The sequence below is a fragment of the Lepidochelys olivacea genome (genome assembly GCF_965140295.1).
Source record: "Lepidochelys olivacea isolate rLepOli2 genome assembly, chromosome: 2".
Taxonomy (NCBI): Eukaryota; Metazoa; Chordata; order Testudines; family Cheloniidae; genus Lepidochelys; species Lepidochelys olivacea.
Window position 1 is genome coordinate 74755845 of NC_140412.1, and position 16132 is coordinate 74771976.

Sequence of the window (16132 nt, forward strand, 5' to 3'; positions counted from 1 at the left end):
CCGACTGCATCAGAGGAAGGTGCAAGAAACCATTTAGTAGGAAATTGTGGTACTTGCAGAGAAAGTATCCTGCTAATTCCTGTTAGAGGTTGGCTTATGATTGAGGCATGAGTGTTTATATCCCTTCCATAATTAGGGAGTAACCAGAGTGAAAGCTTCTCCTTGGCAATGGAAATAATGTCCTGGGTAGAGCAGAATCTGCTGCCTTTCAAGACAGTTCACGTAAAGGATACAGAAAAGAAAAAGGAGAGTTGTGGTCCTCTTGCTAGTCCTCCACTGGCCCAGAAGGCACACTGGACTTGCTAGATAACCAAGGACCCCACCTTGTACATGCAGAAAACACATGATCTGTTGAAACCGGGACTCCTACAGGAATACCTACAGTTAACAGCCTGGGTGTTGGAAGAGAAGTTCAGTTTTCAGCATGGATTCCAGAGTTCTGTCTGGAAACCAAACTGTAACAGTCAGAATATTTCATTCACTGGTCTGGTCAGATTTACATTTCTGGTGCTCTTTGGGGCAGGGACTGCTTCTTCGTTTGTGCAGTACCCAGCACAAAGGAGTCTGATCTCTAGATACAAATATTAATCCCAAAATTCTGGTAATCTCAGATACACTAGAGTTTCTCCAGGACTCTACAACCAAGTCCTACAACCAAGCACCTTTAGAAACATGGGTACCAGCCACAGCAGCATTTTGTAGACAGGCACATCGGTTCCTCTGAGTATCTCTGCCAAATTTAATTAGAAAGATGGATTAGACAAGCCTGTGGCTGGCATTTTTAGTCACCATTACCTCCAAAAGGAAGATTTTGGAATTAGTTCCCATATCCGTACAAGAACCATGCTGCCTTTGTCATAAGGAAAAGGTTACTTTTAGAGCTCCAGAAACCTTTCTGTCCAAGGTAAATTTCTCTTTCCACAGTTCCTGGGAAATAGTTCTCCCATTGTTTTGTTCTAATCCTTGGAAGATTGTGGCATAAATGGGCATTCCTAGAGCTCTAAACATATGTCTCAAGCACATGGCATACATACACCAATTGTAGCCTGTTCATTTCATTCTATCCAAAATGCCAAGGTCTTAGGGTCTCAAAGTTGCTTGCAGGCAACATGTAAAATTCTTGCACCAGCTGGCATGCTGTGGGGGGAAGGAACCTCACCTGAGGAAGATTTGCAAAGGAAATTTCCATTTCTCCTTTGGTTGGAGGTTGCTACTTAGTTTATAAAGCTCTTGGTTTATATATGGAAGAATTTCTATTCCTGCCTATTAGCCTACTGTAATAATTAAACTGCTTATTGTTTCCCTTCCTGCTTCTGGGAGTCACTACTTGCTACTTTCCATGAATAGCGAAAGAGGAGAGAAACTGTGCAACAGAATGAGAAATTCCTTATCTGATGATTTTCCTTTCTGTTAGCGGCTTCTCGGAATTCAACCCACACTGGGAGTCCGGTAAATGAGGTTGTCTTAATGCTAATAATTGGTTGCTGGAGTGTTTCTACAGCTGTGGAAGAACTGCTCTGGTGGCCTGAGCTAAGGGGCGGAGCTTAGTCCTGGACCCTGGAGCAACAACAATGGACCACCTCTGAATTCCTCGGGTAGGGCGCGTTGGTCCATGAATAATGGACTCGGAAAGAAATTGCTCATGTAAAGAAAATTATCAGATAAGAAATTTCTCATTCTCCATTCATTTTCAATTTTGTTTTCATGCTGCAGAGTTTAATTCAGTCTGATGGTGCATGAGTGGGAGAAAAGTGGATTTAGGGTGACCAGATAGCAAGTGTAAAAAATTGGGACGGGGCTGGGGGTAATAGGTGCCTATATAAAAAAAAAATCCCCAAAAATTGGGACTGTCCCTATAAAATCGGGACATCTGGTCACCCTAAGTGGATTGGTTACTCATGTCAGCCAAACTGTTGCTACTTAAGGAAAACTGCACCACAGCTGGGAACTCTCTTCATGATGCAATGGCCTCCATCCAAGCTTCCTTTCACTTTAGGAAAATAAAACCAAAAGATGTTCTCAGTGGGCCTGTAAGTATTGGAAATAGGCTTTATAAACAGCCCATGTCTTTGTTTTACAGGAAGTGAGTTACCAGCACAGAGAGCTGCTAGACCTCGACTCGGCCACTGTGAGCACTAGCTGCTTAGCCAGTTTACAGCAACCCGTGGGCATCCTGCTTCTTGAACAGGCTCTAACTCGTCTTTCTTCTGCAGAAGAACCACTGTCCAAACGAATGCGTGGAAGGGCAGAGCTCTCTCCAGATGTAATCAGATGGATTGAACTTGCTAAGTAAGTGCTTGTTTGGGCAGAAATTAATTAGTTCAAATTAAAGCAGCCAAGAGTTCTAGTCATATGTAAGTCTTGATTTTCATCGGAGGTATATTTTTAATACTTCTGAGCTAATTATTGACCTTTCAGGCAGGGCTACTCCCATGTCATAAATCTGTTCCAACACATTCTCTGGTACAGATTCAACAGCTTGGTTTCCAGTCCAGTTAAATGCTGTACTCTTTCGGAGTAGTGTGTGCAGCATTCTTTAAGCATTTTTTGACCAGAGTGGAATTTACACAATCCAGTATAAATTCATAATCTGATAGAAGAATAATATCCATTTATCAGTGATGCATTCTGTGCAGCCAGGCAGTTATAGAGCTGTCAGTTTACATAGACTATCTAACATGTATCAGTTGTAATACTGAAGCACTTTGTACCTGGATACTTTGCACTTGAATAGAAAGCTGTTCTTTTTCAAATAATATTTTTTTGTCTTAACTTTACTAGGCTTTATCGATCTGTTGGAGATTATGATGTTCTTCGTGGTATTTTCAGTGGAAAGATTGGAACTAAGGAAATTACCCAGAATGCACTGTTAGCAGAGGCAAAAAGTGATTATGCTGAAGCAGCTAAACAATATGATGAGGTAAAAAATTACATGGTTTATGGTTTATTTCCTCTCAGATTTTTTTTAAGACCCTTTTTTTACTTCCATCAAAATAATAATTCTGAGACAGCATGTTGCTTTAAACGTTCTTTTATTTAGTTCACTTCATTATATAATTCAAGAACAATAAAAGATACTTGGCCAAATGCAATATAAATAACAGTTCATAACAGACAGTGCTTATTGAGCCTAATTTTCAAGTTATCTCCATTAGTGTCACACAACTTTACAGGCATAAATCAATATAATTTCAATAAATACAAAAGAGCATTAAAGAGTGCAAATTAAGTGCCTATGATCTGCACAGGTAAGTTCTATTTGTGTTCACCAGTTGATAATAGATAAAAAAATCTGTGGAAATGATTTACCTACAGAATGTTTGTGTCTAAATGAAAGGTGGAAAAATGCAGCTCTTTACAAATGCAGGTTGACTGAAGCTCTCATCTGAATTGAGTTTTATATGTTAAAGGTGTGACTGGCTTAAATTTTGAAGAATTCTTTGGAACATTTTCTTTGGTCCTATTTGTTGATTAAACACAAATGCTGATAAAGGAATAAAATATTGTCATGCAACAGTGAAAACATTATAGGTTTTCCTGAACGTGTTCAGCTAGAATAGTAAAAAGATCATAATGTTGCCACTAAGACCCTACTTGTTTTTTTTATCTGACATTCCTTTTCTAGGCTTTCTCTAAACAAGACTGGTCGGATGGTGAGCCTACTGACGCAGAAAAGGATTTCTGGGAACTTGCATCTCTTGAATGCTACAACCATCTGACAGAGTGGAAGTTACTGGAGTATTGTTCCACTGTTAATATTGATAGCGGACAACCTCCAGACCTAAACAAAACTTGGAGTGATCCATTTTATCAGGTTTGTGAAATCATTGCTAGATTAGATTTGATATCACACTGATTGCATTTGTACAGGGGCCATTACTGCGGTGCCTTGATTAGGGATAGAGGTAAAATGACTTGATCACAAAGGTATTTTGCACAACTTAGATGAGTTTTCTTATAAAAAAGTACAGTCAACAGTAATTAAAGTAAATATTTTTTGCTGTTCTGTTGCGTCTCAAGTTGTCCTTTAGTCCCATGACTGAGAAAATGGCTCCAGCCTTGTCACATTGTCCTCTTCATGTTGCTGTCATTTATTTTTCTCCTCCTCCTGTATTTGGGTGGTCAAACAGAATTTATCTTGAAGTTGATAAGAAATGCAAAGCGCCAGTACCTGTGCAACTGCATGAGCCCACCGGAAGAGGGCGCTATGTGACTTGTTGGTTGATGGGAGTCAGTCTGAAAAAGGTTAAGGTACACTGAAAAATATAATTACATTTGGTGAAATATGTTAGTCTTTTCCTAATTTGAAAATCTTTAGGCCTGTAGCAGATGGAACCAGGCCCCTATATGTCTTGCATACGGTTCTACATCACCAGCAACAGATGGCAGAAGTGATTATTCAGTATCCTGCCCCAGGAGTAAAGAGACTTTACTTTTTTCCTCTGTAGGAAACCTATCTGCCATATATAATACGGAGTAAGTTGAAGTTACTGCTCCATGGGGGCAATGACCAGTCCTTGCTGACCTTCATTGATGAGGCTATGAAGATAGAACAGAGGAAAGCCCTTATAGAAATGTATTACAGCCAAGAGCTGAGTCTTCTCTACATCTTGCAGGATGACTTTGACAGAGCCAGATATTACATAAGCAGTGGCATGCAGGCCTTCATGCAGGTAACAAAGCTGCTGACATGTCTGCTGTGATTCTCTGTAGGAAGTCATGTCAAGTGCAGCCCTTGCTGCTACTGGAACAGTCCTTCAAGATAAAAATATAAAGGATGGAATCTTGACCCCCTTGAAGTGAATGGCAAAACTTCCGTTGACTTCCCTAGGGTCAGGATTTCACCTCAGGAACTGAAGAAATGGAAACAGCCATCCAGTGCAACATTGCCCCCCCCCCATTTTGGGGGTGTCTTGCTCCTTTCAGTTTATTCATTCTGTCTCCTCCTCCCCCCCACTATATCACACTGAGTTTATTCAGCCTAGTTCACTGATGTGTCATTCTGAAAACCTCTAACTAGTGTAAACTGATACTGGTTGGTTTTATGCATCTTTTCTAAGGATGATATGAATCACAATCTAGTTGAGCATAGCACATAGAAGGATCGGTTATTTATCTGCTCTACAGGGCTTTAAATAAAAACATGATAAGAAATCACTTAAAAATAATTTTCCCTCTCCTAGAACTATTCCAGTATTGATAATCTGTTACACCGAAGTCGACTAACAAAGCTGCAGTCTGTCCAAGCTTTAACAGAAATACAGGAATTCATCAATTTTATAAGCAAACCAAGTAAGATATTTTTCCCCACAGTATTTTTCGCTTATTTTGTGTATATACATTGTGGCAATGAGCTTTTTATTTTTGGAAAGAGTGAGTGTAGTTATTTTCACATGTCAAAAGACTCTGAATCTGTGTCTGATACAGTGAAGATACTTTTAAAAAGGGTCATCAGCTATGTTATGTTTTATGTTTCTAGCCCTTGCCATAAAATCCTTGCATGATGATTTAAAATACCAATTATCTCTTTAAAATTACACATGATTAGTTTTAGACTAGTTTGATAGATCATAGAATATTAGGGTTGGAAGGGACCTCAGGAGGTCATCTAGTTGAACCCCCTGCTCAAAGCAGGACCAATCCCCAACTGAATCATCCCAGCCAGGGCTTTGTCAAGCCTGACCTTAAAAACCTCAAAGGAAGAAGATTCCACCGCCTCCCCAGGTAAACCATTCCAGTGCTTTACCACCCTCCTAGTGAAATTTTTTTCCTAATATCCAACCTAAACTTCCCCCACTGCAACTTGAGACCATTACTCATTGTTCTGTCATCTGGTACCACTGAGAACAGTCTAGATCCATCCTCTTTGGAACCCCCTTTCAGGTAGTTGAAAGCAGCTACCAAATCCTCCCTCATTCTTTTCCGCAGACTAAACAATCCCAGTTCCCTCAGCCTCTCTTCATAAGTCATGTGTTCCAGTTCCGTAATCACTTTTGTTGCCCTCTGCTGGACGCTTTCTAGTTTTTCCACATCCTTCTTGTAGTGTGGGGCCCAAAACTGGACACAGTACTCCAGATGAGGCCTCATCATTGTCGAATAGAGGGGAACAAACACATCCCTTCATCTGCTGGCAGTGCCCCTACTTATACAGCTCAGAAGGCCATTAGCCTTCTTAGCAACAAGGGCACACTGTTGACTCATATTCAGCTTCTCTTCCACTGTAACCTCTAGGTCCTTTTCTGCAGAACTGCTGCCTAGCCATTTGGTCCCTAGTCTGTAGCAGTGCATGGGATTCTTCTGTCCTAAGTGCAGGACTCTGCACTTGTCCTTGTTGATCCTTATCTTTTGGCCCAATCCTCTAATTTGTTTAGGTCCCTATGTATCCTATCCCTACCCTCCCGCGTATCTACCACTCCTCCTAGTTTACTGTCATCTGCAAACTTGCTGAGGGTGCAATCCACGCCATCCTCCAGATCATTAATGAAGATATTGAACAAAACCGGCCCCAGGACCGACCCTTGGAGCACTCCGCTTGATACCAGCTGCCAACTAGACATGGAGCCATTGATCACTACCCGTTGAGCCCAACAATTTAGCCAGCTTTCTGTCCACCTTATAGTGCATTCATCCAGCCCATACTTCTTTAACTTGCTGGGAAGAATACTGTGGGAGACTGTATCAAAAGTTTGGTGAAGTCAAGGAATAACACATCCACTGCTTTCCACTCATCCACAGAGCCAGTTAACTCATCAAGGAAGGCAACTAAATTAGTCAGGCATGACTTGCCCTTGATGAATCCATACTGACTGTTCCTGATCACTTTCCTTTCCTCTAAGTGCTTCAGAATTGATTCCTTGAGGACCTGCTCCATGATTTTTCCAGGGCCTGAGGTGAGGCTGATTGACCTGTAGTTCCCCAGATCCTCCTCCTTCCCTTTTTAAAAGATGGGCACTACATTAGCCTTTTTCCAGTCATCTGGGACATCCCCCGATTGCCATGAGTTTTCAAAGATAATGGACAATGGCTCTGCAATTACATCCGCCAGATAGTAGTGAACAGCATAGACAGATCATGTGTTCCATTAATATCTGCCATTTTAGGCATAAAATATAAAGTTATTTACATCTTATCAGCTTAGTACAAAACTCTAGTTAACAATTGTACCTTTGTATTCCACTATACTCCTATGAGGAATACTGATAACTGTCATTCTTTTTCAGTGATAATTATTGCTCCTTTTAGTTTCTTTACTCTCTAGTAGTTGAGATACAGCAATGCCTAGAAAATAGTATAATAAACACCAGACAATGATTCATTTAATAGGAGTCAGGAAATTGGAGTGAGTTTCATTATAGTAACTGCTGGCTGCTGCTGTGTCAGTCTGTGCTTTTCTCATTCTAAACATTATGGTTTGACCCCCTACATTTTCACATTACCTCCATGCAGCCTTTTCTTAAAGTATTTTTAATTGATTTTAGGCAGCTTAGCTTCTCAAGCTTCCCTTAAGAGACTTCTCAGAATTTGGACAAGCAGATATCCAGATGATAAAATGGACCCCATGAACATCTGGGATGACATTATTACAAACCGGTAAGATGAGATACTTGTCTGTTAACTATGATTCTACGTGATAGTTAAGCTTGCTATATTTCTCATGTTGCTTGTAGAAATTTTTGGTTGGAATCCAGCACTCCGTGATTTCTAAGTACTATTGTGTCTTGCCTTTCAGATGGAACAAATTGTTTTCATATTACTAAGATATGGAGAGGAGCAAAGGGCAGACTGGGTGCATAGGTGGATAAGAGGATGTTTTCATATAAATAGTGTAGTTAGCAGATTAGATCAATAGCCTAAAGCTTAAAATTGTTTGTCATCCATCAATAGCTAGGTACACGATAAAGAAATAAGGATTATAAATTAAGATTTTGCCATCCATCCATCCTTGGCCCAATTTTTCAATCCTTACATATGTTGAGGAGTAGATGGGTGAATAGTCACATTTATCACAATGGGACTACTCACTAAGTGCCCCTCAGCGTGAGTAAAAGTCACAATAATGGGCTCTCAATTACCAGATGTCTTTAAACAGCTAGAAGTTTTAACAAGGTTTTATACAAAGAACCCAACCCCAGTCATCACCATGTTCTTCAGGTATTTATGTGACTGTCTTTAACTATTACTATAACCAAAACTTCTGCTGTGCAACAGTTACCTGAAATGGCTGACCCTTGAGAGACTTTATTTAGGCAAGCTCTCAAGAGGCTCAGATGCTTTCTCTAACCTTTTAATTTCTTTCTCCTCCCCATAATATTTCTCCACATCCTCTCCTTTCTCTCAATGCAACTTCAGATCACTCTCCTTTCCTCAGTCTTCATCATTACCTCTCTCTGAGCCAAATAAGCTCCTTAAAATTTGCTGATTATGGAGTCTCAGCAGGCTTGGCAGTGTTCGTTCAGCCAGGAGCCAAAACCTCCTGTGCATAGGAGCTTACTTAGGTTAGAGGTGAACCAAAACACATTTCATACTTTATCCTTTGGGAAAGCCCCAAAACTTACAAGCTTTGGAGAGTTGACAAACTGCCGAAAGCTTGCTGTGGGCTTTTAAGATACCTACTTGTGTCTTCTCTTAAATTAGGTTATAAGGTTCCTTGGGACAGGGACCGTATTTCTATGGTGTTTACACAGCACCTAGTGCAGAGCCAGACTGATACCCAGACTCCCAGTGAGTAACAGTTTACATAGTAAGCAGTCCCATTGAAGTTCATGGGCCTACTTATAGAGTAAGGTAATAGTCACTGTGAGTAAGGATATCTCAGTGGGTCCCTTGATGGTGACTGGAGTCTCAGGGCACTACTGTAATAAAAATCTGAAAGGTCACTTGTGCAAACCTAAATAAGGTTTGCAGTTGAATCAGAGTTTGACATGAAATATAGGCTCGTGCTAGAGCTGGTAAGGATTTTTCCTGTGAAATAGAGTTTCATTGGGAAATGCCGATTTATTGAACCTGAAGTGTGTCACAGAAGCATCTCTGGTTTGATAAACTTTAATTGAATCACAGGCAGGTTTCCACCGGAACTCTGCTTGGTTTCATGGCAGGCTGCTGGGGAGCCTGGGCTTCTAGGGTCCATGGCTTTGGGCAGCCCTACCATGCAGACTGCTCCCAGATCAACTGGCTCCCAGGACCCACCCACTTGAAAGACTTGGAGCCAGCAGGCCTAGATGTCTGGAAGCTCTGCGGCCCCCAGTGTCAGGGCTGTGAACATAGTGGGACTGCCTTGGATCCTGGGAATCCTGGCAGCTGCTGACTGAAATTGACATGATTCTTGTCAGCTTCACCACTGCCCTTTGAAATACTGAAATTTTCCATGAACTGGAAATCCCAAGTTTCAGTCAGCTCTAGCTGGCATTTATATTTTATAAGCCGGTATACATGTTCCTTACAATTATGCTGTCATTAGAGAAAGGGCTATAGGTTTGTCTTCGTACATTTGGGGTAGTATTCTAGAAAAAGGTAATAATGGACATTTTCTAGCACCTAAACTCCATAGTCTCCAATAAAAACCTAACCCCATAGCCAGGATTAAAAAATGAAATATTTGTAAGGAACACCATTTCAAGACAGAGGGGTATTCATTACACCCTGTTTGTAACTATTAATTCTATTAGTTGAATATGCCTACTCCTGACTGAAGAGGATCAAAATCACAAATAATAGTGACATCAGTCAGTGATTGAAGCTGCTTAGCCATATTTACCAGTGGGAAATTTTGTAGCATTGAATATAGATCAAGGAGAGGAAGGATTAAAATCACCTGTGTGCTTCTCACTGTATGTTAATGTCTTATATTTCCTTTCACCATTGTGCAGGTGTTTCTTTCTTGGAAAAATTCAGGAGAAACTGCCTAACATCCAGGCTGATGATAGTATGGAGGTGGATGGAAGGGGAGATGTTGGTGACAAAATGGAGGCAGATATGCAGGAAGAAGACATTCATTCAATGATTAGAAGCTGCAAATTTAACATGAAAATGAAGATGATAGAGAGTGCCAGGAAACAGGTGACTCTGCACTGTCTGGTAGTGCTTGATTCATTGGAAAACCATAGCTATTAGAACTGGAAAAGACAGATTAGGTTGTCCATGTCATGCTGCTGCCAATGCAGGGATTTCCCCCCATAGTATGTTCTTGAATGCCTGGGGAAGCCTGGTTCTTTTTCTACAGAATTGTAGATGGCAGCTGTTAATTAACAACTTTTCTAAAATGTGCAATTTCAGGAAATGTGCCCAAAGGCTCTTTTCGTTCACCAGATGTTCCTGGTACTTTCCAGAACAAATAAATAAAGCATCAGAAATGTTATAGTTGTGGGCCTGTGGGGGGCATGTGTAAGTAGCATAATGTATCACATTTTAAAGTTTTTTAATTTCATGTATTTATATTTCTATCTTCTGCTCTAGTAAGGTAAAGGATCTGAACAGGGATCTGCCACCACCTCTCAGGCAAGTGCCCTAACCATTGGGCTATGGGATATTGTTATATGGGACTCTCTCAGTCTTTCCTTTTGAAGCTTTTCCTCTCTGGAAAAAATAATTAGTCATTAGAGCAGGGATCCTGGGCCTCCCACATTCTGAGTGAGTTTTCAAACCACCAGGCTCTCTCTCGCTCCGGACTAATGACTGTTTAATTGTTTATCCACAATGGAACTGCTTCTACAGGACAGACTGAGGGAGAGCCACATCAGAATATTCCATACCTAGTGATTGGGGCCCTCACTTGCTGATCCCTTGAACTGGGGTTTTCCATGTTCCACATGAGTATCGTAAGGACTGAGCTAAGTCCCATTGTCTGTTTTGTGTGAGCTTACCTGTGGGGCCAGGTCCAGCAGGCAAGCTTACCTGCTTACCAGCTCAGGCCCAGCGTGCAAGTTAGGTGGAGGAACAGCTGTGTTTCCCCAGCCTGTGCATCACATTGGGACTTAGGTGTCCAGATGTCTAGAATGGAGCAGAGGCTCAGATACACAGAGGCAGAAACATAGGTGCCTAGGTAACTTGTTCTGCAAAAAATTACGCACCAAGTGAGTTAAAAATCTACAGGATTCAGCAGCAGCTGAGCTGTGGGAGTTTTAATACTAGTGGTGTCTGATCTTGGGATTTAGGCACCAAAAGTGGAAGGTAGGCACCTAAATCCCTTTCTGAATCTAACCCTAAGTGACCTGTTGCTCAGAGGTGCTGAATACCCAAAGTCTCCATTGAGATCAGTGGGAGTAATGGGTACTCAGTACCCCTGAAAGTCAAACCACTTGTTAATGGGTCTAAAGATAGATGTAGAGACCTAATTTAGAGACCAGACTATCAAGGTGGAAAAAGTTGACATGTTGACCTCTGTATTTTAAGTAGGATTTGAGTTAAAAATGACTGGAGCTAGATTGTTTGTGTATTTTTTTATATTTTTATCAAATACTTCCATTAGTGTAAGCCTGTTTTTCACACCCAGCCCAAAAGGCAATGGTGCCCCTCACACTTTGCTGGAATTCCCAGGACCTTTCCTGTTACACGTTGTGAATCCTGTAAAGGCGCTTGCAATATCCCTGGATCTCTTCATTTGCTGCAAACAGTAGTTTTTTATTTCCCCTTCTTCTAATGCATTATTGAAAATTCCCATTTTGATCTGTTAATGTAGAACAGCTTCTCAGTTGCCATGAAGCTTCTGAAGGATCTGCACAGAGAGTCTAAAACCAGAGAAGACTGGCTCTTGAGATGGAATCACAGCTATTGCCGCTTTAGCCATAGTCGCAGTCAGAGCCAGAATAGTCCTGAACAAATGCTCACTGTGTTGAAAACCATCTCTTTACTGGGTAATAATGTTATCTATTCAGACTCCATTGATGCAGAACCTATGCTATGGATTCTCTTCCTGTTTGTAATGGGAATCCATTTTACTGCCAAATTACCAACTTTATTTCTGAATTTGAACAGATGAGAGCAAAACTGACTACCTGAGTAAAAACATAGTGGCCTTCCGCAACCAAAACCTTCTGTTGGGTACCACTTACCATATTTTGGCCAGTGCCCTTAGCAAAGATCCAAGATGTCTTGAAAAAATGGAGGAAGAAAAAGCTAGGAAAGTCGTGATGCTTTCTGGAGAGAGGCCTGAAAACTCTGAGAAGGTAAATGAGAAGGGAAAGGAGCTTCTTACTCATTATTGTAGCTGGCTAATTTTGTTATGTAATTCATTAACTCAGTTACATTAAGCCCATGTTACTACAGTAAACCCATGCTACTGCTCTCTGTTGCTAGCACTGATTTCTCCAATGAGCTGAAGCTGCTGTTAGTCTGATCTGGACCCCTCTTAGTCAGTCATGGGCTCCTGCCCCTGGACAGTTCCTCATTGCTGGAGAGGAGGTTCCATGCCCCAAACTCCCACCAAGATGGTAAAGAAAAACTTGTGGAGGCAGGTTTTGAATCTGCTGTGTCCAGAGCCTCCATGATTGTGCTAGTGTTTGTCCCTACTGACATCTTATATAGAGGAAGGAGGTCTGTCCGAGAGCATGTGCAAGCACAAAGGCAAGAAGGGTGAGGGAGCAGAGACCAGCCTCATAGTGGGATGCGTGGTGCTCTTCGAAATCCATGCTAACATCAGGCAGGGCTGGTCACATGAATCTCCCATGAAGATAGTCAATTCCTAATATTAATATAGCTAATTTTCTGTTTATTTTAATGATTGTTTAGTCATTTTAATGATCAACCATACCTAGGAGCAGAAAAAAGTAAAATTTGTCCCATTGTCCTTTGCCTTAATTGAGCAGGAGTACAATATAAAAAGCACGCAATTGGAGATCCTACCAGATCTTCAAATGTATGTATTGAGAGTTGTTCAAGATGTTCTGGAACTGAACTTATGTCTTTCAAAGGAAGCCAGATGGAGAGTTAAACTGCATATATCAATTTATATCTGCTGATCTTGATAGCTGCCCTCTATTAAGAGCCTTGGGAGTAACTACAGTCAGAATGAACAAACAGTCTTATTTGTCTCTCCAGGAGCAAGTACAATCTGTAAATGAACAGTGTCAGTACAATAAGGACAAAAATTATTATAACTATTTCATAAAGTTAAAAATTATTGTGCTAGTTACTCTACCAGAATGAATGACAACATTCTTTATAATGAGCAGTTGAAAAGTAAGCATGAAATCTCTTCCGTACCACCTTGTGCTGTGATCCTTAAAAACTAAGAAAGATCATACTTATTTGAGAGACCTCCAGAAAGATACTGCAGTAAGTGGTATCCATCATTTTGTGGATGATTCTGTTCCCTCTGAGTCAGTATTTAACCAGTGTCCCAGCATGGTACTAGAGAGCACTATACTACCTTCTGGATGAGACATCAAACTGAGATAACATGGTACCTTCTGCAAGACCTAAGGGTGTTAACACTTGTCTCCTGACCAAATTCCAAGTCCAATAATTTCCCTTTGCCTCCATAAACTTCACAATGTAGGGTTTTTTGTTTATATTTTGATTCCCTCCCCCGAAACAAATAAGGGAAGAATAGAAAAGATAAAAGAACGAAAAGGGAGGGAAAGGGAAGAAAGGAAGTGGGGGTAGGGAGGAGAAAGAAGAATGACATCTCTGTTTCCATCCACTAGGGATTAATCAAACATTTTTAAAAAGTTAGACCAAATCTTTTCAAATTTGCCTGAAGTCCCTGTTCTCCAAAATGTTACTTGCTCTGAGATGCCTGGTCAGCCAAGTTGCTGAGCCAAGCTTCTGTCCCTGGACGCAGTCTGCTCTTTTATCTAAGTAATATGAATCATTTTGCTACAACCACAGCTCTGGAGAACCAGGCTTTCCATGAGTTGTTGCATTTCCAAGACAATGGGATATATTGCAAAATACAGTTCTAGGAAGTGATTTTTAAGGAGATGCCTTTTATCATATTAATCCTCCTGCCTGCTTCTAGCCAAAAGGATTATATCCTGGGACTGTCCCAAAAAAATTCACAGTGTAGTTTATATTGGATACAGTATTTTTCACTTGCTGTTCCTAAACTGTTGGGTGGTATTGCTGAATACTGCTAAGCAGCTGGCACATTTCTGCCAAGTAGGTGGTAGATGATGGAATCTGTATACGGAGTTTAGGTAAGTTTGTTTGTAAAATGCTTTGTAAATGATTTCTTCCATTCAGTACATTGTGGTAGAGAAATCTGGGATGACCACATTGTGCCTCAGTTCTCATAATTGAAAAAAACATGATTTGTGTATAAATAAAGGTTAAAACTAGATCTGGGCAAAGAGCTTTTTAACAAAACAAAAATCCCCCACATATTCTCATGGCCATTCAAACTAAAAAACTTAATTTTCTTCAGCTGTGCTTGTGTCTCTTTCACGTTAACTGTTTACAAATAGTCTATTGAATGAGTTTACTGGCTTGGAAATACCAAATTGTAGAGAATGTTCATAGAAAGTGAATTTTAAACTAATAAATATGACTTGCGTTGGAAGCCCCAATCTAAGATTTATGCCTATCCAGACAGGGAACAGAACTAATACTATATGATCTATGTATCCAATACAGCTCAAATTTCAAATATTGAATACCTGCAGCCAAGAATCATCTACAGATCAAGAACTGTTCACATAAAGTATTTGACAAATACGTGCTCAGTCTTCATTTGCAAATAGAAAAAAGAGACTAAATTTGTTGAATATTCACCATGACCTATTTGCTGAACTCTCCTTGTTGTGGTTTCCACTTGTGGTTGAATTTCAGGTGATAGCAGGTCTGAACAAGAGGGCTTTCCAGTACTTCAGCACTGCAGTGAGGAAGGCTGAAGAAGAGGTGCAGTCTCACTCTATGGAGCACGTAGACCTTACAGGAGTCATAAATGCTTACATGACTTTGGTTGATTTCTGTGACAAGCATCTCCGTAAAGAGGAAGAAGGTTCATCTGGTGAGTCAGAAATTAAAATATTTGTCAGGACTTCTCATCTTACTGTTATGCAAATTTCAGATGGGAGAGTGCCAATAGAGAGCAGTCAAATGCAGGGGCTTGAGGTAGGCCATTTAAAAAGAAAATATTCTTGTACATGGAAGAATTTATAACCGGTGGTCTTTAATACCAAGGGAGTAACTCCTGTTGTGGAGGATTTACCTAAAATACATCAGGCTTCACTCTGCTCCTGAAATCCCAGAAAGTTATATGACTTGAATTTAAATGTAAACAGATTGTCCTCAACTTGGATGTTGTTTACATCCTTTTTATTCTTTCTGACAGCTGCTTCTGGCTTCACCATTAGTGAGTCACGAGGTCTCCATCTTACTGGTGGGATATGCATCCTATCCAGCAGATGCTCCTCTTGTTCATTCCCAGACCATGACAATGCTGTGTATAACATGGGCAAGATACTAGTGATGATGCAGCCTCCTGATAAAAGCTAATGCTTACAGTCCAAGAATACACAGACTAGTGGTGTGTGCAGTTCAAAAAAGTCTTCATATGGGAAACAGAATAAAGTAAAAAACAAAAAAAGTTAAAATTCCATACAGAGCACCAAGAAGGTAGATAATACAATTAAAAGTAAAGATGATGTTTTAGACGATCAAAGGGATGGAAAAAAAGACGGTGTTTCTGATAATTTTTGTTTAATGTTTCTTGGCAGATGTCAGTGCTCTGGATCTGCAGACATTCCCAGCCATTGTAGTGGAGAAAATGATAAAAGCTTTAAAGCTGAATTCCAGAGATGCTAGGCTAAAGTTTCCTAGGCTGCTGCAAATAATAGAAAGGTATCCAGCAGAGACACTGAGCCTAATGGCACGAGAGGTTAGTTACTTCCATTCCTGGGACAGCAGAGTTGATTGTGAACCAAATATTTATTGAACGGAATCCCTTTACTTCAAATTGAATTTTGGATTATTGTGTAAATCTGTATGTTAGTTTAATGGGATGTTTGGAACTTGTTGCATTGCACTTTTTGCTGAGTCAGTTGCTGAGTTGGTTAATGAAGAAATAAGACTTGAGCAGTGGTTCTCAACACATGGCCCGTGGGCCACCTACGGCCCAATTAGCATACAGTTGCGGCCCAGTACCGCAGCTGTGTGCTAAAAATAATTAAGTTTGCTGCTCCGGTCAGGCAGGGGC

At 40.5% G+C, this 16132-nt stretch overlaps 1 protein-coding gene across 1 annotated transcript in view; it reads left to right on the forward strand.

Annotated features, from left to right (window-relative positions):
- The window catches only part of PRKDC (protein kinase, DNA-activated, catalytic subunit), a 153011-nt gene that overhangs the window by 115714 nt on the left and 21165 nt on the right, over positions 1 to 16132 (forward strand). Inside the window, exons 63-73 of the mRNA XM_084620823.1 lie at positions 2081 to 2289; positions 2782 to 2920; positions 3626 to 3814; positions 4449 to 4673; positions 5184 to 5292; positions 7479 to 7590; positions 9867 to 10056; positions 11675 to 11849; positions 11971 to 12161; positions 14764 to 14944; positions 15654 to 15814. Of these exons, the coding sequence (XP_084476949.1) occupies positions 2081 to 2289; positions 2782 to 2920; positions 3626 to 3814; positions 4449 to 4673; positions 5184 to 5292; positions 7479 to 7590; positions 9867 to 10056; positions 11675 to 11849; positions 11971 to 12161; positions 14764 to 14944; positions 15654 to 15814 (1881 nt within the window). The remainder of the gene's footprint in view (positions 1 to 2080; positions 2290 to 2781; positions 2921 to 3625; positions 3815 to 4448; positions 4674 to 5183; positions 5293 to 7478; positions 7591 to 9866; positions 10057 to 11674; positions 11850 to 11970; positions 12162 to 14763; positions 14945 to 15653; positions 15815 to 16132) is intronic.